The sequence below is a fragment of the Penicillium canescens genome (genome assembly GCF_028828765.1).
Source record: "Penicillium canescens strain IBT 15451 chromosome Unknown utg000005l_segment0_segment0, whole genome shotgun sequence".
In the NCBI taxonomy this organism is placed as follows: domain Eukaryota; kingdom Fungi; phylum Ascomycota; class Eurotiomycetes; order Eurotiales; family Aspergillaceae; genus Penicillium; species Penicillium canescens.
In genome coordinates this window covers 1,084,537-1,107,448 of record NW_026703967.1, presented here as the reverse complement: position 1 = coordinate 1,107,448, position 22,912 = coordinate 1,084,537, and the positions used below count along the sequence as shown (strand labels likewise).

General features: G+C 50.8%; 10 protein-coding genes across 10 annotated transcripts; 5 read left to right on the top strand and 5 right to left on the bottom strand.

The window, feature by feature from the left end:
• Positions 1-394: 394 nt before the first annotated feature.
• N7446_008009 (anion exchange family protein) lies at positions 395-2,567 on the top strand (the record flags this gene model as incomplete). The annotated part of the gene is made up of 5 exons (XM_058516754.1): positions 395-726; positions 789-937; positions 987-1,074; positions 1,131-1,627; positions 1,681-2,567. The coding sequence occupies 5 exons, from the start codon at positions 395-397 to the stop codon at positions 2,565-2,567; spliced, it is 1,953 nt and encodes a 650-aa protein (XP_058370400.1).
• Positions 2,568-2,809: 242 nt separating this feature from the next.
• Positions 2,810-4,447, top strand: dbp8 (ATP-dependent RNA helicase DBP8; the record flags this gene model as incomplete). Its single annotated transcript, XM_058516753.1, has 2 exons — positions 2,810-3,321; positions 3,388-4,447. 2 exons carry the CDS (start codon positions 2,810-2,812, stop codon positions 4,445-4,447), a joined length of 1,572 nt encoding a protein of 523 aa, XP_058370399.1.
• A 449-nt stretch (positions 4,448-4,896) lies between these two features.
• N7446_008007 (uncharacterized protein) lies at positions 4,897-6,228 on the bottom strand (the record flags this gene model as incomplete). The annotated part of the gene is made up of 3 exons (XM_058516752.1): positions 5,734-6,228; positions 5,480-5,656; positions 4,897-5,421 (listed from the first exon to the last, which is right to left on the bottom strand). The coding sequence occupies exons 1-3, from the start codon at positions 6,037-6,039 to the stop codon at positions 4,897-4,899; spliced, it is 1,008 nt and encodes a 335-aa protein (XP_058370398.1). The 5' UTR covers positions 6,040-6,228.
• A 1,229-nt stretch (positions 6,229-7,457) lies between these two features.
• Positions 7,458-10,531, top strand: N7446_008006 (putative glutaminase). Its single transcript, XM_058516751.1, has 5 exons — positions 7,458-7,932; positions 7,988-8,393; positions 8,446-9,454; positions 9,510-9,640; positions 9,695-10,531. The coding sequence occupies exons 1-5, from the start codon at positions 7,667-7,669 to the stop codon at positions 10,319-10,321; spliced, it is 2,439 nt and encodes an 812-aa protein (XP_058370397.1). The 5' UTR covers positions 7,458-7,666; the 3' UTR covers positions 10,322-10,531.
• A 387-nt stretch (positions 10,532-10,918) lies between these two features.
• On the bottom strand, positions 10,919-12,608 carry stm1 (uncharacterized protein). The gene is made up of 4 exons (XM_058516750.1): positions 12,431-12,608; positions 11,989-12,127; positions 11,810-11,933; positions 10,919-11,723 (listed from the first exon to the last, which is right to left on the bottom strand). The coding sequence occupies exons 1-4, from the start codon at positions 12,449-12,451 to the stop codon at positions 11,093-11,095; spliced, it is 915 nt and encodes a 304-aa protein (XP_058370396.1). The 5' UTR covers positions 12,452-12,608; the 3' UTR covers positions 10,919-11,092.
• Positions 12,609-13,524: 916 nt separating this feature from the next.
• N7446_008004 (Zn(II)2Cys6 transcription factor domain-containing protein) lies at positions 13,525-15,090 on the top strand. The gene is made up of 3 exons (XM_058516749.1): positions 13,525-13,655; positions 13,721-14,062; positions 14,129-15,090. Exons 1-3 carry the CDS (start codon positions 13,551-13,553, stop codon positions 15,011-15,013), a joined length of 1,332 nt encoding a protein of 443 aa, XP_058370395.1. The 5' UTR covers positions 13,525-13,550; the 3' UTR covers positions 15,014-15,090.
• Positions 15,091-15,378: 288 nt separating this feature from the next.
• Positions 15,379-16,627, bottom strand: N7446_008003 (bZIP transcription factor; the record flags this gene model as incomplete). The annotated part of the gene is made up of 3 exons (XM_058516748.1): positions 15,379-15,650; positions 15,702-16,383; positions 16,466-16,627. The coding sequence occupies 3 exons, from the start codon at positions 16,625-16,627 to the stop codon at positions 15,379-15,381; spliced, it is 1,116 nt and encodes a 371-aa protein (XP_058370394.1).
• Positions 16,628-17,660: 1,033 nt separating this feature from the next.
• On the top strand, positions 17,661-18,984 carry pex19 (putative peroxisomal membrane protein receptor Pex19; the record flags this gene model as incomplete). Its single annotated transcript, XM_058516747.1, has 3 exons — positions 17,661-17,835; positions 17,894-18,792; positions 18,865-18,984. 3 exons carry the CDS (start codon positions 17,661-17,663, stop codon positions 18,982-18,984), a joined length of 1,194 nt encoding a protein of 397 aa, XP_058370393.1.
• Positions 18,985-19,246: 262 nt separating this feature from the next.
• N7446_008001 (uncharacterized protein) lies at positions 19,247-20,164 on the bottom strand (the record flags this gene model as incomplete). Its single annotated transcript, XM_058516746.1, has 1 exon — positions 19,247-20,164. The coding sequence occupies one exon, from the start codon at positions 20,162-20,164 to the stop codon at positions 19,247-19,249; it is 918 nt and encodes a 305-aa protein (XP_058370392.1).
• A 769-nt stretch (positions 20,165-20,933) lies between these two features.
• midA (putative cell wall protein) lies at positions 20,934-21,713 on the bottom strand (the record flags this gene model as incomplete). The annotated part of the gene is made up of 1 exon (XM_058516745.1): positions 20,934-21,713. One exon carries the CDS (start codon positions 21,711-21,713, stop codon positions 20,934-20,936), a length of 780 nt encoding a protein of 259 aa, XP_058370391.1.
• Positions 21,714-22,912: the final 1,199 nt, after the last annotated feature.

Below are 22,912 nucleotides of genomic sequence, written 5' to 3'. Positions count from 1 at the left end.
CGCGTTCCCTCGCTAATAAGGAGCTCAAAAAACAGCAACCGAGATTCTGCTTTTCTTACCCTGTTGATTATTACTTCTAATTTCACAATAAGTATTGCTTCACATAACTACCTTTTCCGTAGCATATATGGTCATATAGTAGCAGCTTAGACAGAACAATAAGAGGACCTGCCTCAGGCCCCACTTTTATTCTTGGCTTCATCACCTCCAAGTCATTTTCTCCCCGCAAAATCAACTACACCTCGATTGCACCCTAATCTTTGCCTTCTTGTATTTCTCTGCATCTATGCTGAATGCCCAAATGCCGCTCGCATTGCACTGACCCATAGAAACCATCAAAACATTGCATATGCAGGAATCTTCGCACGGAGACTTCTCCCTGCCCGGGCCAAACATGCACACTTCGGCGTCCGCTCAGCGGAAACCTTCCTGGCAGTCACAGCGTCTATCATCTGTGCGCTCAATGCGTTCCGGAAGATCAAGCCATGTATCAACGCGTGAACCCGCCCAGGCGGCGGAGCAGCACAACACCGTCCAAGAGGACTCGCAGCGCCATACATCGACCGCGACATCGGCTCACTCGGCCAAGGCGAAATGGTGGCATGTTCATTTATTCCGTGGGATGGTGAATGATGTTAAGCGCAGAGCGCCGTATTATTGGACTGATTGGACTGATGCGTGGGATTATCGCGTCGTTCCTGCGACGGTTTATATGTACTTTGCTAAGTACGGTCTCTCTGCTATTTTCAATGCACTATGGATTAGTTGGTTGCTTATACTTCTTGTAGTATCTTGCCTGCTTTGGCTTTCTCTTTGGATATGTTTGAGAAGACGAGTCAGAGTTACGGGGTAAATGAAGTTCTACTTGCGTCTGTTCTTGGGGCTATTGTGTTCTCCCTCTTTGCGGCGCAGCCGTTGGTTATTGTTGGTGTTACTGGTGAGGTTTCCTGATTGTAGTTACTATTGGCTGAAGCTGACATTCCTAGGTCCTATCACTGTGTTCAACTATACTGTCTACGATATCGTTGCCCCTCGAGGAACGCCTTATCTTGCTTTTATGTGCTGGATTGGCATGTGAGTTGGATCAGCATGTCTCAAGCTTCGCCGTAACTTACTGACAGAGAATCTAGTTGGTCGTTGATTATGCACTGGATTCTGGCTATCACCAATTCCTGTAACGCATTAACCTATGTCACCCGATTCTCCTGTGACATCTTTGGATTTTATGTTGCTTGCATCTATCTTCAGAAAGGTATCCAAGTACTCACCAGACAATGGGGCTCTGTGGGAGAAACATCCGCATACCTGGCCATCATGGTCGCGCTACTCGTCCTGATGAGTGGATGGATCTGTGGAGAATTGGGTAACAGCAATCTCTTCAAACGATTCATTCGGAAGTTCCTTGAGGACTATGGCACACCACTTACGATCATTTTCTTCACCGGCTTCGTTCACATTGGCCATATGAGGGATGTTGATGTGGCTACACTTCCTACCAGCAAGGCCTTCTTTCCCACTCTGGATCGTTCATGGCTGGTACGATTCTGGGATATCGACGTTGGTGATATCTTCCTCGCTATTCCATTCGCACTGCTTCTCACTATTCTCTTCTACTTCGATCACAATGGTATGTACTGTCACTCCATCCTCATATCTAAAATAGCCAATCTGATCCCCCAGTCTCCTCCCTCATTGCCCAGGGAACCGAATTTCCCCTCAGAAAGCCAGCCGGCTTCCACTGGGACATCTGGCTCCTCGGTCTCACAACATTCGTAGCTGGTCTGCTAGGAATCCCCTTCCCAAACGGTTTAATCCCGCAAGCACCTTTCCACACAACTGCTCTGTGCGTTACCCGCCAAGTCGCAGACGAGGACGACACAAACAAAGGCAAAGCCATCCGGATAACAGACCACGTCGTCGAGCAGCGAGTCAGCAATTTCTCCCAGGGACTCTTAACCCTAGGCACAATGACCGGCCCACTACTCATTGTCCTGCACCTGATTCCGCAGGGCGTCATGGCCGGTCTTTTCTTCATCATGGGTGTTCAAGCTCTACAGGGCAACGGCATTACACAGAAACTGATCTTCCTCGCCCAAGACAAGAACTTCACGCCTGCTTCAGACCCTCTCAAGCGGATTGAACGCCGTGTTGCAATTTGGGCTTTTGTCCTTCTTGAATTGGTCGGTTTCGGTGCTACTTTTGCTATTACGCAGACCATCGCTGCTATCGGTTTCCCTGTTATTATTCTGCTTCTCATCCCCGTGCGCACGTTCCTTTTGCCTAAGTGGTTTACTCGTGAGGAGCTGGCTGCACTGGATGGTCCCACTGCTAGTCCGTTTACTATGGAAAGTGTTGGTGGTACTCATGGGTTTGAAGATGATTCCGATGAAGCAGCGGCTAGTGGAGCTAATGGGTCTTCGAATAGAGGTGGTGACGGGGTTTTGGGGAGTCGCCACTCGACTTCTTCTGACTCGGCTGTTGAGGATAGTGATCTGGAGCGTGGAGAGGCGTACGAGCTTCCTTCTCGAGTTTCGCGTCGGAGAAGCACGGCTAGCAGGATAGACTGAAAGCTTTTGTGGGTGTCGAAATTTGGCAGAAGCTTTCTTTCTCGAGCCAATGCCGTTATTTTTCAAGTAGATTCAAAATAAAGAATAATCAATCAATTCTACGACTCGAATAAAGTCCAAAATAGCTAAGATCTATATGCACGTGACGTAGTCAGATCTCCCAAGGTTCACTCCACCGCTTATTGGAGATAACTTTTCTGCCACAAAATTATTTTGCCTCGATCGACGAGTCGCAAACAACAATGGCGCCCCCGATCGAGGAACAGCTTCAGTCCGAGGACTCATATGCATCCGACAACGTCGATATGGAACAATCCGATGTCGAAGACCGCGCCCCAAAGCGGCGCCGTCTCTCAACGTCCTCGAATGCCTCAAACGACTCGTACGTCGCACCTGCGCCGCTTCCAGCCGTCTCCCGTATTAAGAAGAAGGGGGAGGTCGATCCAAACGCTGAGCCCGAAGAGGAGGAACCAGTGACTATTGCCGATGCGATTGCGCTCGGTCGAGAGAGTGAAGTGTCTACTTTTGCCGCTTTGAATGTGGCACCATGGCTTGTTAGCTCGTTGAAAAATATGGCTATCAAGCGGCCGACTGCTATTCAGAAGGCTTGTATTCCTGAGATTCTGAAGGGGAGGGATTGCATTGGCGGGAGTCGAACTGGTTCCGGAAAGACTATGGCCTTTGCGGTTCCTATTATGCAGCAATGGGCAAAGAATCCGTTCGGAATCTTCGCTCTGGTGCTGACTCCGACTCGGTATGTTTCGCCATCCTGAAAATATATGATCTAGATGTATACAGTTGCTAACATCGGTCTGTTAAGTGAGCTTGCACTACAGATCTTTGAACAATTCAAGGCTGTGTCCGCCCCGCAAAGTATGAAGCCCATCCTCATCACCGGAGGCACAGATATGCGACAGCAGGCCATCGCGCTCGCAAACCGACCGCACGTCGTCATCTCCACCCCTGGCCGACTGGCAGATCACATCAAGACATCCGGCGAAGACACCATCGCCGGACTCCGGCGAGTGAAGATGGTCGTGCTAGACGAAGCAGATCGACTCCTAGCCAGTGGAAAAGGAAGCCAGCTCCCAGACGTAGAAACCTGCCTAGCAGCACTCCCCCCAACAACGGATCGCCAAACCCTACTCTTCACTGCAACCATGACCGCCGAAGTGCGCCTACTAAAGGACACGCCCCCAGCAGGCGACAAGCCGCCCATCTTCGCAACCGAAATCGGAACCGAAAACCAAGGCAAAATCCCCCCAACCCTCAAACAATCCTACCTTAAGGTGCCTATGACGCACCGCGAAGCCTTCCTCCACGTCCTTCTCTCCACAGAAGAAAACATCTCCAAACCCGTCATCGTCTTCTGCAATCACACCAACACATGCGATGTCCTAGAACGCACACTCCGCCGCCTCGGCCACCGCGTCACCTCCCTGCACAGCATCCTACCGCAATCAGAGCGAACGTCGAACCTAGGCCGGTTCCGCGCTACCGCTGCGCGCGTCCTCGTCGCTACGGACGTTGCATCGCGTGGTCTCGATATCCCCTCTGTAAGCCTGGTTGTCAACTTCGATGTGCCGCGCAACCCGGATGACTACGTTCACCGCGTTGGTCGTACGGCTCGTGCGGGCCGGAGTGGTGAGGCGGTTACGCTTGTTGGGCAGCGGGATGTTGAGCTTGTGCTTGCTATTGAGACACGTGTTGGGCGCCAGATGGTCGAGTGGGAGGAGGAGGGTGTCAATGTTGAGAGTCGGGTCGTTCGCACTGGGGTCCTTAAGGAAGTTGGGTCTGCTAAGCGTGAGGCTGCTGGTGAGATTGAGGAGGGTCGTGATATTTTGGGTCGGAAGCGAAATAAGCTTAAGAAGGTCCGTTGAGGATTTCTTTAAGGGCTTTGGGTCTAAATTTGGATATGACTTTTGGCATTAATTGACATGTTTAGCGGTGTTTCTCTTCCGTCATCTTGCATGACCACGTTCATCTTATCATATTGCCGATCTGATCATCGACATTCATTGCTGAGACACAACGTGGTTATATTGAATTCTAGACCGTTCAAATATGCATATGGTATCGTTGATTGCAGCGTAGAGACTGATTATTCTAATAATACTGCATGTTCCAAATGGAATAACCCGCTGTCATATCAAGGCCCAGCATTATATCAGCCAAGTCTTGATAAACTAGCTGCATGGACCTGTATACCGTCATTCCACCTTGCTTCCAAAATGGTTTTGGCTACTGGTGTACAATGCCAACTCGGTTCGTTCAAAACGGCTCTTTGGGGCGAGCGTTGACCGGAGAATATCAATGCTCTATGACGCAATCATCCAGTCCACGAGTCCGAGCTCTCATTCCTATCCGTCGTACTCATAAGCTTGAGCAACCCATCAACCGCATCACCCCGCTGTGACGGCGTCATAGCATCTTCAATCCCAAGGTCAGCCCTCGGTCCCATACTCGACTCTCGCTCACGCTCGCGACGAATAACCGTAGCAGGAGGACTACTCAACTGCATCGGCGAGCCCAGAGCATTAGGAGGAGTATGTTGGCCATGAGGCTTTGCGCGGTGTTGGGGAACGCTCGAAGACAAATGTGACAGTCGAGCCGGGAGATCGGGCGTATCATGTGAAGGAGTAGAGCTAAACCCAGAAGAACCGACTCTGGGCGTCTTCATTTGCGATGGTGTGAAGTGTTTGCGGGATGAGAGTGGTGGTGTGGAAAGGACGGAAAGAGAGAGGCGTGGGCATTTTCGACTATGTTCTTCTAGCTCGGAGACGCGCCGGTCGAATTGGTGGTCTGTCACGTTGCGCATTGCGCTTTGTATTCTGGTTCGGAGGATGTTTGCTTTCTATGTGCCATTGTTAGATCTGTCCATGGGTATTTGTGTGTAGTTTTGCTTTGCATACTTGTTGGATGAACATTTTGCGCGCGTCTGGGTCTTCGGGGACGCTACGCGTTTCTTCCTCGGGGGTATGAAGCATGGCAGGTGCATGGTCTGTTTCCATTTGGCTGTGTGTCTGGTCACGTTCGGGTTGGGAGTTTTGTGGTGTTTGGATGTCCATCGCGTCGGGTGTTTGTTGCAGCTATTTCGGCGCGTTATATGGTTAGCTTGAGGCTGATCATTCCGGAGGTTTCTTTGCATATGCGTTATAGAGCTTACCTGGCTTTGCATATCTTCCTGGGCGGCGGGTTGGACGTGCAGCGGAGAGCACTCCCGCGCCTGCATGTGTCCGATGTTCTCTTCTGTCTCATCCACTTGGTCTCTTGTCCGTTTTTGGCCAGCAAATATGGGAGATGGGAGGAGCTTCTTAGGTGAGAGAATTGTTGACATTCGTTTCACGGGCGTTCCTGTGACCGGGAATGACTGTTTGGCCTGTGGCGCGGGGGGCAGACACGCGTTGGAGTCTTTCTCGCCTAGGATCCGCCGGCCGTCCTTCACAGGACTATATTGCACGGTTGTGTTCATTGTAGAGGTTTCGACTTCGGTTCGAGGTTTGAGGTTTGAGGTGCGAGTCGTGAGGAGAGAAGTGGATGGGACCAGCGCGGTCCGAAAGTAGCTCTGCGGGGGAGTCTCGTGATATGCAGGGAAGTATACCAGGCAATTGGAATGCAGACCAGATGTGCAGACCAGATACCCAGGCCAGATATCCAAGGGACCACGGGAAGGTAGAATGGAGGAAAGGAGATGTTCGAAATGTCCGAAATGAAGAAAAACGGGCGCGTCGATCGCGTATAGTCCCCAATACCTTACTAGCTTGTATAGAGCACGGACTTTGTACCCACTCGTAGCACGCGTTGGTTTGATATATTTGATGTTTCTGTTATGTTACTGTTGAAATACAATATTTAGGCTAGATTAACTCCTTGTTTTCCTTATGCTATGTAGTATGTCAATATTGCCTGGCGGTATACTGCCTGGGCGTACGTGATATTGATATTGGCCTTTCTTCTCAGGCCAATTCAGCCCATTGGAGCGCCAATTCCGTTTCGCCCCTTGTTTCTTAGACTCAATGCTCCAGTCCCTTTTAGGGGCTGTTTTGACGTGTTTACTGGCATACGCAATTAAGCGAATACTCAAGCCCCGCGTCCTGGGGCGCGTCCAGTGTCTCCATCGTGTCTCCATCGTGTCTCCCGGATCCACAGGGGCCAATTCCGCATAAGTGGGCTATTAAATAGAAAATAGAAACCATGAATCTCATGTTATTGCTATTTGTGAGCGTATTGTCTACATTATAAGGCATAAATTATGCTGTACCGTGGACAGCTATTGAACAAATTCAAGGACCTGGGACAGACCGGGATTATATATCACGGAATGTTGCTGTTTTGTGACAATAACAGCGGAGACCAAATTATTTTTCATAATGACTTGACAGTTCGATTTATCCTTGGTTGTTAATTTCGCTTTTCCCTATATTTATTCAATCCAGAACCTTTAAGCGAATCCTTTTGGAGTATATCGCCGTAGAACAACCGGAACAAAGCTTTGAGCTGAACTTGGAGAAACTGTGAGCAAAGACAAACCTTGCCCCGCAGGTAAGAGGAAATATGAGAGACTTCGTGCTGTGCCTGAACTGATCCCCTACCTAGGAGTATGTGTGTCCTAGTCATTTGCGCTGTCCCGTCTATAGATACATAGCTCTGATATCCACATTTCTCCCACAAATACCATTTTATCAATATATTACCTTGTCAATATTCTCTACTATCAAACTGCAATGATTCTTTAGGTAGTTCATCAACCCTCGGTCGATCTATGCAGAATATTGGAGAAGCTGTGATAAGAGCTATCTCTCCGCATGACATCATCGAAGAGGAAACACGACTTTCTTGACTGAAGAGTTAAGAGACTGGGAGGAAATAAGAAAGAAAATACAATCGATTTGAACTACAGAGCCAATCCTCATACATCCGAGAGCCCAAGGCCAAGCACAACGCCGTGAACCAGATGATCCTTCCCCGCATTTCTTCCCTTCACCCCTTGGGTTTCGATCTTCGTTTCTACAACTCCTGAACACTCTCTTGATCTTTTATACCAATAGTTGGTGACACACTGTAAAACTTGTGTCACATTCACTCCCCTCAACGCGACCATGCAGCTGTCACTAGCCGTTTTGGTCGCCTGCCAGGCAGCGGTTATCGCTGCTTCCTCACTGACTCCGCCTGTCCTTCCACTCATTGTGCGAAATCCCTATCTCAGCACTTGGTTTGGCGATGCCAGAGAGGCACCCTGGAAAAAATGGCCCATGTTTTATACCGGAGAGGAGGTGGGGCTTTCCTTGATGGCCCAAGTCCCCAGCCAGGGTGCGGTCTATCCTTTGCTAGGCAAGCCGCATGAATCCTTGTCTTCGAAGGAAAGGTATGAGCCCTGGATGGGATGGATTCATTTGGCACAAATATCTAACACATCATAGCTACAAGATCAAGTACCCTGAGTACCTCGGCCACAATTACGATGCGTCCACAACCAACTTGACATACCACATTGATACCGGCTCCGCGAACACTCTGGATATCATTGTGTCTTTCCTTTCCCCAATTACTCCATCCTCGACTCTGCGACAGTCGATCCCGGCCTCATACGTCACAATTGACGTCCAGGGCGATGTTGAAGTAAATATCTACATGGATGTCGATGGCCGCTGGGTCAGCGGGGATACCCATAACAAGATCAAATGGGGTTGGGACAAACTCAAGGCTCAGCACGAGAACTCTAACTCTGATCTTCAGAGATGGCAAATACAACGAGAGACCGAGCTTCTGCTGACGGAGACCCGCGACCGTGCCGAATGGGGCACACTTCATTTCACTGGACCTGCTGTAAGTCTTCTCATCAAAAGTAACGGGAAACCTTCTGCTGACTTCGAGCCAGGATGTGAATTATCAGTCTGGCGATGCAGTCAATGTTCGCCGTGTCTTCGCTAGCAGCGGCTCTCTGCATAACGCCAACGATGAATCGTTCAGAGCTATTCAGGACCGGACACCGGTGTTCGCGTTCTCGAAGTCATTCAACCCAGGTCAGCAGTCAAAGAGCTACGCTGATAGTGTCACTTTCACTGTTGCTCTTGTTCAAAGCCCCGTCGTGCAGTATGCCGCAGCTCGTGGGCTCACCTTGATGCGGCCTTTGTGGGAATCGTGGTTTCCTACTACGGAGCAGCTTTTGAGTTTCCACTACAGGGACTACGCTGAAGCCAGTTATCTGGCCTCCAACTACTCCCAGCAAGTAGCGGAGGATGCCTACCTGTCGGGTGCTGATGACTATGTCGACATCGTTGCCTTAACCGCGCGACAAGTCATGGGTGCAACCACCTTCTCAGGAACTCCAGATTCCCCTATTTTATTCCTGAAGGAGATCTCTTCGAATGGCAACTTCCAGACCATCGATGTCATCTTCCCGGCGTTCCCCTTCTTCTTGTACACCAACCCCAGATGGTTGGCCTACCTCCTGGAGCCGCTGATCGAGCACATGCTGAGCGGACAGTACCCTAACAAGTATGCGATGCACGACTTGGGCACACACTTCCCTAATGCCACCGGCCATCCTGACGGAAATGATGAGTACATGCCGGTGGAGGAGTGTGGTAACATCCTCATCATGGGCTTGGGAATCGTGAATTCGCTTCTGTATGAAGACTCTGCTGCTGCCTCCTCCATTTGGTCAACACAGGGCTCAGTCTCGCCGAGCATCGAAAGCGAGTCTTCCGGAATCTTCCCTCTTGGTGACTTGCAGACGCTTTCTGGCATTGCCCACCAAGATGGTAAGTGGGGTGGTGGTCGTGACGGCCGGCGCCAGGCAGAGAAGTGGGTGAAGCGAAGCTACCGTCTCTGGAAGCAATGGACTGGCTATCTGGTGGAGTTCTCTCTCGAGCCCGCCAACCAACGTGAGTTATTTCTTTATATAATTTGCTTTTGGTTTATTGAGTCTGACTTGTACAGTTTCCACCGATGACTTTGCTGGCTGGTTAGCCCTCCAGACCAACCTAGCTTTGAAAGGTATTGTCGGTATCAATGCGATGAGCAAGATCGCCGAGGTGGCTGGCCACGAGTCCGACGCCTCATACTTCAAGGTATGAAATGTAACAAGATGCATCTATTCAGACTTCCGGCTAACTATTATACAGGAAATCGCCGATGACTACATCGCCAAATGGGAACAATTCGGCATGTCCCGAGATGGCACCCACGCAAAGCTCGCCTACGACTGGTACGGCTCATGGACGACCATCTATAACCTCTACGCCGACGCCCAGCTCTGCTTCCATCTCGATGGACCCGAATCAGACAAGCCAGGTTTCGTCCCACGCCACATCTACCAGAAGCAGTCCATCTGGTACCACTACGTGCGTCAGAAGTACGGTCTCCCCCTTGACAGCCGTCACCTCTACACCAAGACAGACTGGGAGTTCTTCTCTATGGCCGTCGCCTCCAAGCCAGTGCGTTCCGAGATCCTCGAGTCCGTCGCTCGCTGGGTCAACGAGACAGCCACCGATCGTCCCCTTACAGACCTACACAACACAGAAGGTGATGGCGGCTTCCCTGGCCCTAACTTCTTTGCTCGACCGGTTATCGGTGGCCACTTTGCTTTCCTCGCTTTGGAACGTGCTTGCGGTGGTCGGGCCATGTCTGGCCTGTCTTTCCTCGACGATGTCGATGAAGAAACCATGGCAACCTGGAGTGAAAATGCCCAGTCTGCGGCGGCAGAGTTCACCGAGCCCTGGATCCATCGTCAACGCGAGGGTGAGCTGTAGGTTACTATATGATAGAATTGGCTGTTGCAGTGGGGATAGCAGGTGGAGAATCGCCGTTGACGACGTATGTCTGTCGTCCTGTCTTTCTTGCATTCATACCCTGGCCTGACTTTTGCAGTTTTGGCTTTATCATTAGTACATAAGCCTAGCTTCCTAGAGTATATCCTAAGCACCTCTGGTAGGACCGATGTTGAATATATTACAGTTCTGATCCGTTCGTGTTCTAGTTAGTGTTCTAAGTTTGCTTTATACTCCGTGCCATGAAGGCTATTTCGGAACTACAGTGAGACTACAGTAGACATGGACCAGTGAAACACTAAAAGGGTTTAAAGTATAAAGAAACAAACACGTCCCATGGTTCAATTGAAGATTTCTTTGTGTTCCTATTTTTTGTTTGACTTCTGGATCGAATCAAATTACATTGGGCCCGTCGAATTCAGTCATCCAATTCGCGCTTGCACACAAGGCAAATGTAAAGCACACACATAAAAAACCCGCTCTGATATACCTCTTTTCCATGGAAGGGAAGAAAAGAAAACATAGTAAAATCCGAGTTGGCTCTTGAATGCATCCAGCAGAACACGGTAAAATCCACAAGCCACCACGTCCTCCCCCTCAACTCACACATGGGAAAGAAGAAAAAAACATGATTCTCTTCCCTAGGACACACAAAAGAAGCACACTCAACAGACGGAGAGAGGGACAGGAGATCCGGGTGTCAAAAACGAATTCTTATACCGGTCGTGGAGCATATCCCGAGATTCAGGCGATTTAGTTGCCGCCGAGGCTGGGGAAGTTCTTCTCGTCGACGGTAGGGCCGGCGGGGCCGCGGGCAGCGCCGCGGGGAGCACCACCACGGGCAGCGGGGGCACCGCCACGGGGAGCACCACGGGGAGGACGGTCACCACGGGGGGCGCGGTCGCCGCCACGGGCACCACGCTCACCACCACGGGCAGGGCGGTCACCACGGTCACCACGGCCGCCACGGCCACCGCGGGGGGCAGGGCCGCTGCGGGGAGGCTCGACGTAGCGCAGGTCAACGTCGAGGAAGTTCTTCTCCTTGCGCTGCTTCTCGCGCTTAGTCTTCTCGCCGGAGCCGGCGATGTAGGACTCCTCGTCATCCTTGGCGAGCTCCTTGGCCTCGGCCCACTTCTTATCGAGCTTGCTGCCCTCGTTGGCGGCGCGAACGGGCTTGGCGGCGAGGGTCTCCTTCTGGGCCTTCTCGGCCAGGTAGTCGGCGAAGGACTTGGAGTTATCGGGCTCCTCCTTAGCTTCCTCGTCAGCGGGAGTCTGGGGCTCGGCCTCCTCGTTCTTAGCGATCTTCTCTCCCTGGCGCTCGTCGTCCCAGGTCTTCTCGCCGCTCTCGGCACCCCAGCCCTGCTGGACCTGCTTGCGGGTGTCACTGTATGGCGTTAGTCCCATATACGATATTATATCGCAAAAACATATGTATGTTTTCGCTTTGAATTGCTTCGCGGGATCGCTTACGTCTGGCCAGTGCGGGACTGGCGGTCACCGCGGCCACCACCGCCACGGCGGCGAGCGGGCTGAGCAGCCTCGTCAGTGGGCTTCTCGCGGTTGTTGTTGCGGCCGGCGTTGCGGTCACGGAAAGCTACCCTCATGTTAGTCCCATCGTTCCATCTCAGATCACTCGGTTGACCACATACCGGCCTCGTTGCCAGCGGTCACACGACCACCGCGGCGAGCGTTGGCCTCATTGTGACGAGCGGCGGGCTCCTTGGGGGTATCACGCTTGCCGGAGCGGTCAGCGGTGCGGTCGACAGCCCTCGTGGGGGAGGAGCGGGTCTGCTAGGGTCGAGCTCTGGGTCGTTACCTGGGAGGAAAAGACAAGGTCAGCTATCAATGCGTTGAAAAACAGAGACTGATCGGGTTGGAATTGCGATTGAGAGGACGAATTGTAGTCGGAAAAGATAGCCGGTGCTCAAGGGAGGGGAAATTTACCCAGAAGCTCATAGAGGTTCTATTTGCGAAAGTTTCGAGTTAGTTACTGGTCAAAAATCCCTGGAAATCCCGAATTTCCTCCGAATCTCGAGTTGATCGGTATTACGTCGCCGGCGGGCGCGCGAGAGAGCTTTCAATTCAGCGTACCTTGGACCGTACGTCGGCCATGACGCCTGTTGTTGCGGAGGCCTTCCGGGGGGAGGCGCTTCGACTATCGTAGACCGTTGTCTAGAGGATGTAACGGGGCACAAGGCAGAACCCAAGGAGATCCGGCCTTCAAGATTGATGATGATGAAGCAGAATAGAGGGAGGTCCACGGTTTGTGGTTGCTGGGTGCAGAGTGACTAATCAGGAAAGGCGGCTTCTGCTCCTAAGCGAATGTGCCCGCATCCGTTGATTGGCTGCCCGCATGCTAGGGCTTAGGGTACCTTACATAATGATGGCGTCAAGACATATACTACGGGGGAGCTTCGTTTGTTCGACAGTAGGGATATACCTCGGTGTATGAGTTTGTGTGAGCTGTTTAGAATGACCTTCCTGTGGTGCATCTGTCATGCTGTGGAGTCTGTCGATCTGGTCGATGTGGACTACGCCTACAGAAGCTATGTAATCGGGCTTATCCATGGTCATAACAGAGATGCATAAGCTTATATTCAAATTCAATGTGAGTAGAGAGTCTGCATATCAGCTAGAAGCTGTCGATTATCTCAACTGTGATTCAACCTTGTCAGTCCCTGCCATTCAATCATTGCTGTGAGGACCAGACCTCAGTTCCATCGATTTCATGGTCAATTACTCCTGGGAGTACACATCGGCCTTAATGTCCGCTAGCAAGGCTTGGCCAGAAATCTCCTACCTAAGCTCCTAGCGAGACTTCTCGCTAAAAGTAGGGTTGTTAATGACTATGATGTTAGGCAACTAGTTGTCAATCTTTAAGGCCTCTAAAATAGGCAGAGACTTAATAGGAAGACTAACTTAGGCACCGATCACCTCCACAATCTCCTTTATAACAATGTCCTCCTTAGCAACAGCGTGGTAATAGGAACCGGTAGCATCCTTCTCTAAAGCGAGACGATAGAGAACGTAGTATCTCCCTTATTTACAACCTTAGAGCAATGCCAATTGTACGAGAACGGTTAGTCCAACTACCCAAGCCAATGATATCGCGCCTCGGGGCTCGGAGTTAAGCAACAGCAACGACAAGCGTAGACATAGAACCAGTATGGTTCCCACCATGTCATCTTTCTCCAAATGATAAATTGCTAAGATGGCCCTAGACAAACAAGCTCCAGTCGGCCAAGAGCTGCGCAAGCGTCGAGCTCACACCAAATCCAGACAAGGCTGTCGGAACTGCAAAATCCGCCGTGTGAAAGTAAGCCTACAACATCTACCCATGTACAGTATCATCATTAAACCCAAACGTTAATCAACCCCTAGTGTGACGAAACCCGCCCCCAATGCCAAAAATGCATGCAATACGGCGTCAGCTGCAACTATACAGCCCAAGCTCAAGGCCAAACCCCAGACCTACTAGCCTGGCAAACCGGGGAACCAAACAAACCCGAAAACAACAGAGCAAGACAGATAGTATTCAACGCAAAGCCAATCCCCAAGATGCTCCTACTTCCAATTACAGTGGGAAATGGCCCAGATTCATTCATACTTGATATCGAGAGCCAGGCTCGACTATATCGCTTCCAGACGCGGACTCTGCCTACTATTGGTACACCGAAGATGTCAGCATTATACCAGAGGGTTATTATAGGATTGGCATTACCAGTAAGCCTAAAATTAGATCATAACAGTCTAACATAGAACGCACCAAACTAACAGTACCCCTGCTAGCACCCATTCCTAATGCACACAATCTTAGGCATAACAGCAACCCACGACCGCCTCTCCCTAACACTACCATCAAAACTACCATCAACATCAACATCACCGCCACCAATAACCCACAAAGAATCCCACCACCGCCAACAAGCAGCCAAAAACTTAATAAAAAAGCTCTCCACGACAGTAAACCCCCAAGACCGCGACGCCCTCTGGGCCGCAGCAGCTTTACTGGGAGTAACAAGCCTAACCTCGATCGAATCAACAACACCACAAGAAACATGGCCATTGAAAAACCAAGATAAACCGCCGGACCTGTCAGATCTCCAATGGATGAACCTAACAAAAGGAAAAGAAGCAATCTGGAAAGTGACGAATCCCCTCCGCCCAGATAGCGTCTTCCACATCCTCAAAGATGAATATCGGGACTTGACAGTTGATCCGGGGATATGTGCTATATCAGAATTGAAGGTTGAATTTGTGGATGTATTCAACCTCGCAGATCACGATCAACCTCACGGTCCCAGTATCGATATCAATTCCACCGGAGAGAATGAAAATGGAACACACAATCCTAACCCCTATCTAAAAGCAATATCAATCCTAACCCGTCTCCGCGGTCCCGAATGCAGAAATGGTTCTATACCGCGGGACCTGGCGTTTATTAGTTTTATGGAGGGGTCGTTTAGGCGGTTGTTGCAGGTGAAAGACTTGCGCGCTTTGCTTCTTCTTGCATACTGGTATGCGCCGCTTTGTAGGGACGCGTGGTTTATTGCTAGGAGGGCTTGGTTGGAGTGTCGGGCTATTTGTTTGTACTTGGAGATTGTTTGTGCGGATGGGGATGAGGAGGTTCTTGGGTTGGTTGGGTGGCCAAGGGAGATGTGTGGGTTGGATTAGGACTGAGAATTGAGGTTTGGGTGCTTTCGTTTGTTTGGATGAGAATGGAAGGGATGATGTTGGTGATAGTATTGGTGATGATGTGAATATTGATTCAAATATTCATATACAGCACATGTAAAGATAATAACTGATCAAGTTACCTCCCAGAAAACCAGAAGAAAGGAACATTGGTATCAAACCCCTCGCAACAACGCCGGGCAATGCTCAAATCAAACTTTTAGATAGAGACGACCATTTACCACTCACATGGAGAACAGCAACAGCCAAGAAGGAAAAAAAAATGATCCTCGAGGGAAATATAAAACAAGAGAAAAAGGAGAATAATAAACAATAAAAGAGACAATTTTGCTTAAATCAACCATTCATTGCCGCGAGTTATTCTGCTCGTAGTTGAATGGCGTGGGGAAGTGCATGCTAGCACTCAACCCGAACGGATCTGTATCCAGCATCGGCTCATACTGTCCGAGGAGGTGATTTGCATTATTGAAATCGCCGGGTGTGCTCTCGCCTGCTGACTGGTTAAAGCCAGACATGTGCGAGTTCGAGGCGACGGACTGTGGCGTAAAGCCTGGCACGAAGGATGAGCCATCGTGCTCGTCGTCGACGAGGTCGGCTTGGGCGTCGTATTCTTGTTCTGCTTGGAGGGTCAGTTTGGGATTCCGGAATGGATGATTGGCATGCTTACCGAGCTGGTCGTAATGTTTCTGGAAAGGAGAGGGATAGTATGCTGCAGCAACGCGCCCCCCGCGCGGTCCCATACGCGATGGCTTGGCGTCTGAGGGTTCCGTCTGCGGCATGCTAATCGCCGGCGGCGAGGTCTGGTTGTAACTCCGTGGTTGGGGGAGGAGCTGGGGACGACCCTGACCTCCTTGTTCGACGGGGGACATGGCGCCCTGGAAGCCGAAGCCTGGTGATTTGGCGTGGGATGGGGAGGAGACGTGGGAGGTGGGTGTGGCCTGGAACTGGGGGGATGGGACGCCGTAGGCACCTTCGCGCTGGGACATGCCGAAGGCTTCGGGTTTGGAGGCGATGCCGGCTGGGTGTCGCGTTGAGCGCGCACCTGGTGCGCTCTTTTGTGGCATTGGGTTTGTCTTTGGGGGAGCGCCCGGCGCTCCGGTCTTGAGGCGTAGCTCGGCTTGGACGTCGATGCCCTTTTCCAGGAGGATGCGCTCCAGCAGAGAGTTTTTGTAGCGCAGCATTAGGCATTCGTCGGCGGCGCTGCGGTGACTTTGCTGGAGGCTTTGAAGCGATTCTTCATTGCGCTTGATGGTTGTCTCTAGTTGGCGGATGTACTCTGTCCTGCGCTCACGGAAGGCGGCTTGGGCCTGACGGTTGCGCTGTTTGCGCTCTTCCGAGGTGGCATAGATCTAGGGAGGTCAGTCAATGGATGCCAACATGGAAAGATGATCGAGGAATGCGGGGCCCCAGGTTTGCAAAGATGTTACGTACAGGTTTCCTGCCTCCCTTCCTCTTCTGTGTTTGCGCCGCATCTTGAGTCAAGACTTCGGCTTCGGGGTCTGGCGTTGACACGTTTGAACTGATTGACCCATCTGGACCGGGTTCATGCTTGGGCATGGGGTCCATCACCATGTCATTCTCGACAGAGACCATTCTACCCTGTGCCTGCGGCCCGCAGACACAGCTTCCCCGCGGAAAAAGGAAATAAAAAAAGGCGACAAACGCGCGTCTAGGCGGTTAGAATGACATAAAAGAAACCACAATTCAAAGGCAGACAGAGAGATAGGAAGAAGAGAAAGCCGTGAGGTAAAACGATTGACTAAGTTGAATAACAGAAAAGTCTGAAGGGGAGGGGCTCTCGCCTATACGGATTTTTCCTTTCTTTTTCTTTTTTTCTCTGGTCTTTAGCCTCTTTGGGGTCATTTCTCCACTTCGACCAAGGCGCAAATTTGCCCGCGGAGTTCCAAGTGTCAGGCCATTAGGAGGCCGAATAGCCGATACCGGGCCCCCAAATAGTCATCTCCCTAGGTATGTTCTATGCTACTTAGGCTCACCGTACCTACTCCAACTTAACCACATGACCTTCTAGAATCACGCGCCCACCTACGTGGCCAATTGCTCTGGGATGTCCCCTTCCCCGGACTTTCCACAGATTCTACACCCACATGTGGTACATGTACGTGCAGATTTTTCAGCCGGCAACTCAACTTTGGTGCGGGGATATTTGCCAAGAGGGATCGGGTGCATTGCAGATGTTCATCTAATATGATCTCATTTAATTATGATGCCATAGTCCTGTTGCTACTTATAGGTACGTACATGTAGGTGCAAGCGAGGCAATATAAGAAGACAAACACAGACAAACAGACAAACAGCTCATGGGACTTGGCTCGGCCCTCCAGATCGTCCGGGTTGAGTTGTGAGATCCAAAGTAGATCTTTGTTTTTATTTCCTATTTCTGTCTTTAGCACTATTGCAAGTCTATAGAAAACAATTCCAATTGACATTGGCCTATAGTATCTGTTTATTGTTTATTGTCCGCACTGTACTCCGTACACCATGCTAACCCTCGGCGATCGGCATTACCGTTCGGTTCCCCGCCAAACTCATCACATGCGAACATCTCTAGACCCGACGCTTCTTTCCATCTCACCAACCCCTTGCTTAACACCCGCAATTATTCGTCATGGAGAACGTGTCGCCCGCCCAGGGCGACCAGCCTAAGGACGTTGCAGAGCAGACAGGGCAGACCACAACCGCGCCTGTTGATGTCAAGCCGCAGACCGAAACCAAAACCGAGACCGTGATCCCGAAGAAAGAAGTAGACGATGATGAAGACTCGGATTTTGACGAGTTAGATGGTAAATCACTCTTCTGACCCCACTGTATATATCAGACTTCCAATTTACAACCCAACAGACGTCCTAGACGACTTCTCCAAACCCAAACCAGCACCAGCACCAGCGCCCGCACCCGTACCATCATCAACCGCAAACCCTGATGAATCAACGGGCGTCGCACCAGCAAACTTTGATGAAGATGCCTTCCTCAAACAACTAGAAGCAGAGATGGCCAATATGATGGGCGGGGGCGGGGCACCACCGGGAGCAGGAGCAGGAGCTGGCAACCCGGCAGATCTCCAAGCAACAGTCGACCAAGGCGCCGACGTCTTCGCTAAACAACTCGAAGAAAGCGGGATTCCACCAGGAGATTTCCTGAAGCAGTTGCTTGCGGATGTTATGGCCGAGGAGGGTGGTGGGGGTGCATCAGCCGAAGGTCATGCAGCCGCGGCAGCGGCAGCAGGTCTCGGCGGATCTGGCTCTGGATCGGGATCGGGATCAGCTCAAGGTAGCAAGTCCTCACCCGCCTCAACAGAACTAACCGACCAACCCGCTGAATCCTTCAATGACGCCATCAAACGAACAATGGGCCGAATGAAAGAATCAGGCGATAAAGCCACCGCAGCGGCAAGTTCAGAAGATGACATCTCAGACGATATGCTAGCGCAACTACTCAAAGCCGTCGAAGCCGGTGCATCAGGTGCAGGCGACGAAGGGGATTTGTCGAAGATGTTTATGGGGATGATGGAGCAGCTTTCTAATAAGGAGATGTTGTACGAGCCGATGAAGGAGCTTGATGGGAAGTTTGGGCCTTGGCTTGTCAAGAGTAAAGCTGAGGGGCAGGTTTCTGAGGAGGATATGGGACGGTATGAGACTCAGGCGAAGGTTGTTAAGCAGATTGTGGGGAAGTTTGAGGAGAGTGGTTATTCGGATGATGATCCTAAGTGTCGGGAGTATGTTTGGGAGAGGATGCAGGAGGTGAGTGTTTGATTTCTTCTATGTGGTGACGGGTTTCTTTGGATTGATTGCTGACTGTTGGGTTGGGTGTAGATGCAAGCTGCTGGTAGTCCGCCTGAGGAGCTTGTTTCGAATCCTCTTATGGAGGATCTAGGTGGGCTTGGTGCTGGTGCTGCTGGAGTCCCTGGTATGCCAGATTGCCCGCAGCAGTGATCTGATTGTGGATGTGGATATGGATGTGGATATGAATGAAGATTGGAGAAGCGGCTTGAAGTTGAAGTTGAACTTGTCATGCTTGTTCCTCGGCTCTGTACTGTACATATACACAAACTCTTGTCGATACCCTTATTTACATGCAGACTGAATTGCTCACAGTTCCCATATCCCATATCCCATATCCCAAAGAAGAACGCCATGCAATGCCATGCTATGCATAACCATAAACTCAAACAATAAAATCAATACCTCGCCCTTCTCACGACATATCCATATCCTGAGGCCCATTCCCAAACTGAGAATCCGACAATCCCATAAAGATATCATCATACTCATCATCACTAAACGGAACACGGGACCCATCACCCCTCAACGAATCAACCCGTCCAGGGAGAGGAGCAGCAACACACTGTGTCTCCCTCAACGCCATCTCCATCGCCTCCTCTTGGGAAATGAATTCATCCAATGCATCAGCTTCGTCAGGAAGCATATCATCCTCTCCCTCCCCCTCAAACTCCCCATCAAACTCTAACCCTATAACCTCCCCATCAGCAGCCATACTCTCCTCCCATCGCCGCCGATCAGCGAGACACTCCATGCGCATCATCTGCTCACCCCGTGCCTCGAAACGGCCGCTGTCACGCTCATTGCGCACGCGATTCAGGAACATTTTGCGCGTTTTGCTGCGGGCGAGGGATGGGGCGTTTTTGAGCGGGTTTGCGATAGTTGAGGCGTAGCGCGCTTCGAATTTCGGTTTGGGGGTTGTGCGTGTTGGTGTTGTCGGTGAGTGGGGTGGAGGGGATGTGTTTGTGTTGGCTGGGAAGGTGAAGGGGTTGTTGGAGGTGAAGGGTGTGTTGGAGGTTGAGGTTGGTGCGTTGAAGGTTATGGGCGATTGGTGGTTGTTTGTGTGGCGGATTATTGGTTCGCTTTGAATGTTGAAGGGTTGGAAGGAAGTCGCTATGGGTGAGGAGTTGAGGAATGCATTTGTATTGTCGGCGTTGGTGGTGGTGTTCGCGTTCTCGTCCATGGTGCTTGGCTTAGGCGCGCCGCTTCGCGTCGGTGACATTGTCCATGGGGGCGTGGAGATGTTCGTGCTGCGCTGGCCTAGGGGGGATGGTCGGGATGGAGTGTAATAGCCTGTTTGGCGGAATGGTGTTGAGGGTGGATGGGCGAACATTTTGAGGTTGGATCCGTTCGGATGCGGAAGGGTTGCGTCAGTGGTTGATTAGGATTGAGTTGGGTTGAGGTTTGGGATTGATGAGTGTAGGTTGTGGATTATGGTGGAGTATTTGATAAAGAGGATATGGTTTGAGCGAATTGATATGAAATTGGTAGGCTGGGAGACATGTACTGCATGTATCTCGCGTGTAAGACGCGTGCTGGAACACGTCACGTGAGGCTTCGGTTTGGACCGATTTGATCCAACGATCTACGTTGATTAGGCTCAAGTTAATTCATTTAGTGTAAATTTAATTCATATACGGAGTAAAGAGGGTATATCTGCTATGACTGAATCCATTTGTCTCAAATTACATACATAAGGTTGAAAAAGGCCTTTGCACTTGGCGTCTAGATACACTATACAGCGTCCAATGCTCCAGAAAGAAAAGATTGTCGAGACAGAATGAACTTAATCACAGATAAACCAAGCGCTTCGACACGGGGAATCAAAAGAGACGGGCAGAACCCGTAAGGTAGTGCCGGATTTTGTCAGTCGCGCGAGGATCGAGAGTTGCGATCGAAAGGAATGTGATAGTTGCTGGAACGCTCAATGAATGTGCAAATGTCCAATCTATGAAAGAGAGACCAGGCGAAAGACGCCTAAAAATGATAAAAATAAGTCCGCAACCGAAAGAAAGAAGCAACCGTGCCCTCGCCTATCCATAGCGCCTGTAAATTGCATGATGATCGTACAAGTTTTACACTGAAAGTGTCAATTCCGCGGCTTAGAAGTTGGATGCCGCGTTGACAGGGCCAGGGTTGTGGTACTGGTCCAGTGTGTTCTTGAAGGGGGTGTTACCGGCAGGGCTGGGAGCCTTCTCGCGAGGTCCGGAGCCAACGGCGGTACCGCCCATCAGATCATCCTCGTCGCCAAACTGCTCGTTGCGCTTCTTGTGGATTCTCCAGAAGACGAGACCGAGGGCACCGATCAGGATGGCACCACCGACACCGACCACAACACCGATGATGATCTTCTTGTCGGAGGAAGAGACACCGCTAGAGCCGGAGCTCTTGTCGCCGTTGAGAGAAGGCGAGGTGGCATCGGAAACGGGAGTGGAAGTGGTGGTCATCACGTTGGCCACGGTGGATCCGCTTCGTGTCTCGTACGAGGTGATGGTCTTCACGACAGGAGTCTGGGTGGTGGAGGGAGGCTCGGTGGTGCTGCTGCCAGCACTGGTAGTGGCAGCTTCATTGTTGGACGAGGTTGAAGAAGTAGAGGAAGAGGAAGAAGACGATGTGGTCGGGTCAGCGGCAGTGGTAGGTTCCGCTGACGGGGTGGTGGAAGTGGAGGAAGTCGAAGAAGTAGTGGGCTCGCTGGTAGTAGTGGGCTCAGTGGAAGTGGAGGAAGTCGAGGTCGATGATGAAGACGTCGATGTAGGTTCAGCAGAGCTGGACGAAGAGGTCTCACTGGTGAGATTTAGGATATCAGAGACACCACCACTCTGGGCTGCGACAGCAGTCAACAGCAGAGCGTGGACGATGAACGAGAGGCTGGAGAGACGCATGATGAACAAAACGAGGGAATATGACCAAAGTCAAGATGTGAGTCGAAAGTCGAAATGTCAAAGAATAAGCAGGAATGAAAAAGGAGTCCAAGCGAACCTTTGGAAACACATCAATCACACTAGGCCAGATTGGGTTAAACTAGTCTCAGACTAGCACAAGCGCCGAGAGATCTGCAGTTCTGATTGGCTGGGGCTTTCAATAGACACGCGCCGTTGTCGCCTGCTCAATTTGCTCCTTTCCCTCGGGAGTGAGGATTGAGGGATTTAGGAAATTACAGAGGCGAATTATGGGAATTGCATAACATAGATATGAACAATCATGAGAAAAACATAGAATCACTATACCTTGTATAGAAAACTCTGAGGGTGACCCCTCGCTTCCGGGCCCATAATAGTCCCATATTTAGTAACAAACCAGCCCTGGAGATCTTCTGATCTTCCCACTCTCCGTACGTTAGTGTACTGTACAGAGTATATGCACTGTGTGCTGTAAGTACATGTATGACGTTCAAATGCTACCCTCGACTACTACCTATGTTTACTATTTATTGAATGGCAAATTCTCACGTGTGGGATGATTTATTAGCCCTAGCGCTGGGCCTTCCAGCCCCAGTCAAAGGAGCCGACACAGCCGGACCTAAAAAGGCCTGAAAGTTCGCAGTCTCTTAACCCTAGCCCTGACATGGTCGCATGTTCTGGAATTTGGCCGGGTACGTACACATCCTGCACAGGGTTGTTTAGCTGGAATCCACATAGGGATTCTAGGGGTTCTAGACTCAAGGGACTTGGTCATCATTGAATATCCTGTCAAGGTGTAAAGTATAATACGATGTTTATTATTCTCTCTGAGATACCCGAGTAAGGCATAACATAGAGTACACATTGCCACCCACGCTGACATTGCTGACGGCTGGCCTAACTCGCTCTCTTGCAGAGTCGCACTATTGATGGTCTCCATGACGTAGAGATCGTCGACTCTACCCAAGATTGGCGCTGACAGTCTCGAATAGTTGCCTCGTCCGCACTGCTGGTGCATTTTTCCCTTGCCTTGGCAACGAGGCACAGTCGGCGCTAGGACGGATCCCCCGGGTAGAGTGAGGGGCTTTGTCTATGTAAGTTATGTGTTTGGCTCGGTGGCTCTTGAATATCCACAATCTGCCAGGTCGACATTGGACTGTTGGGCAACAATATCATCTATT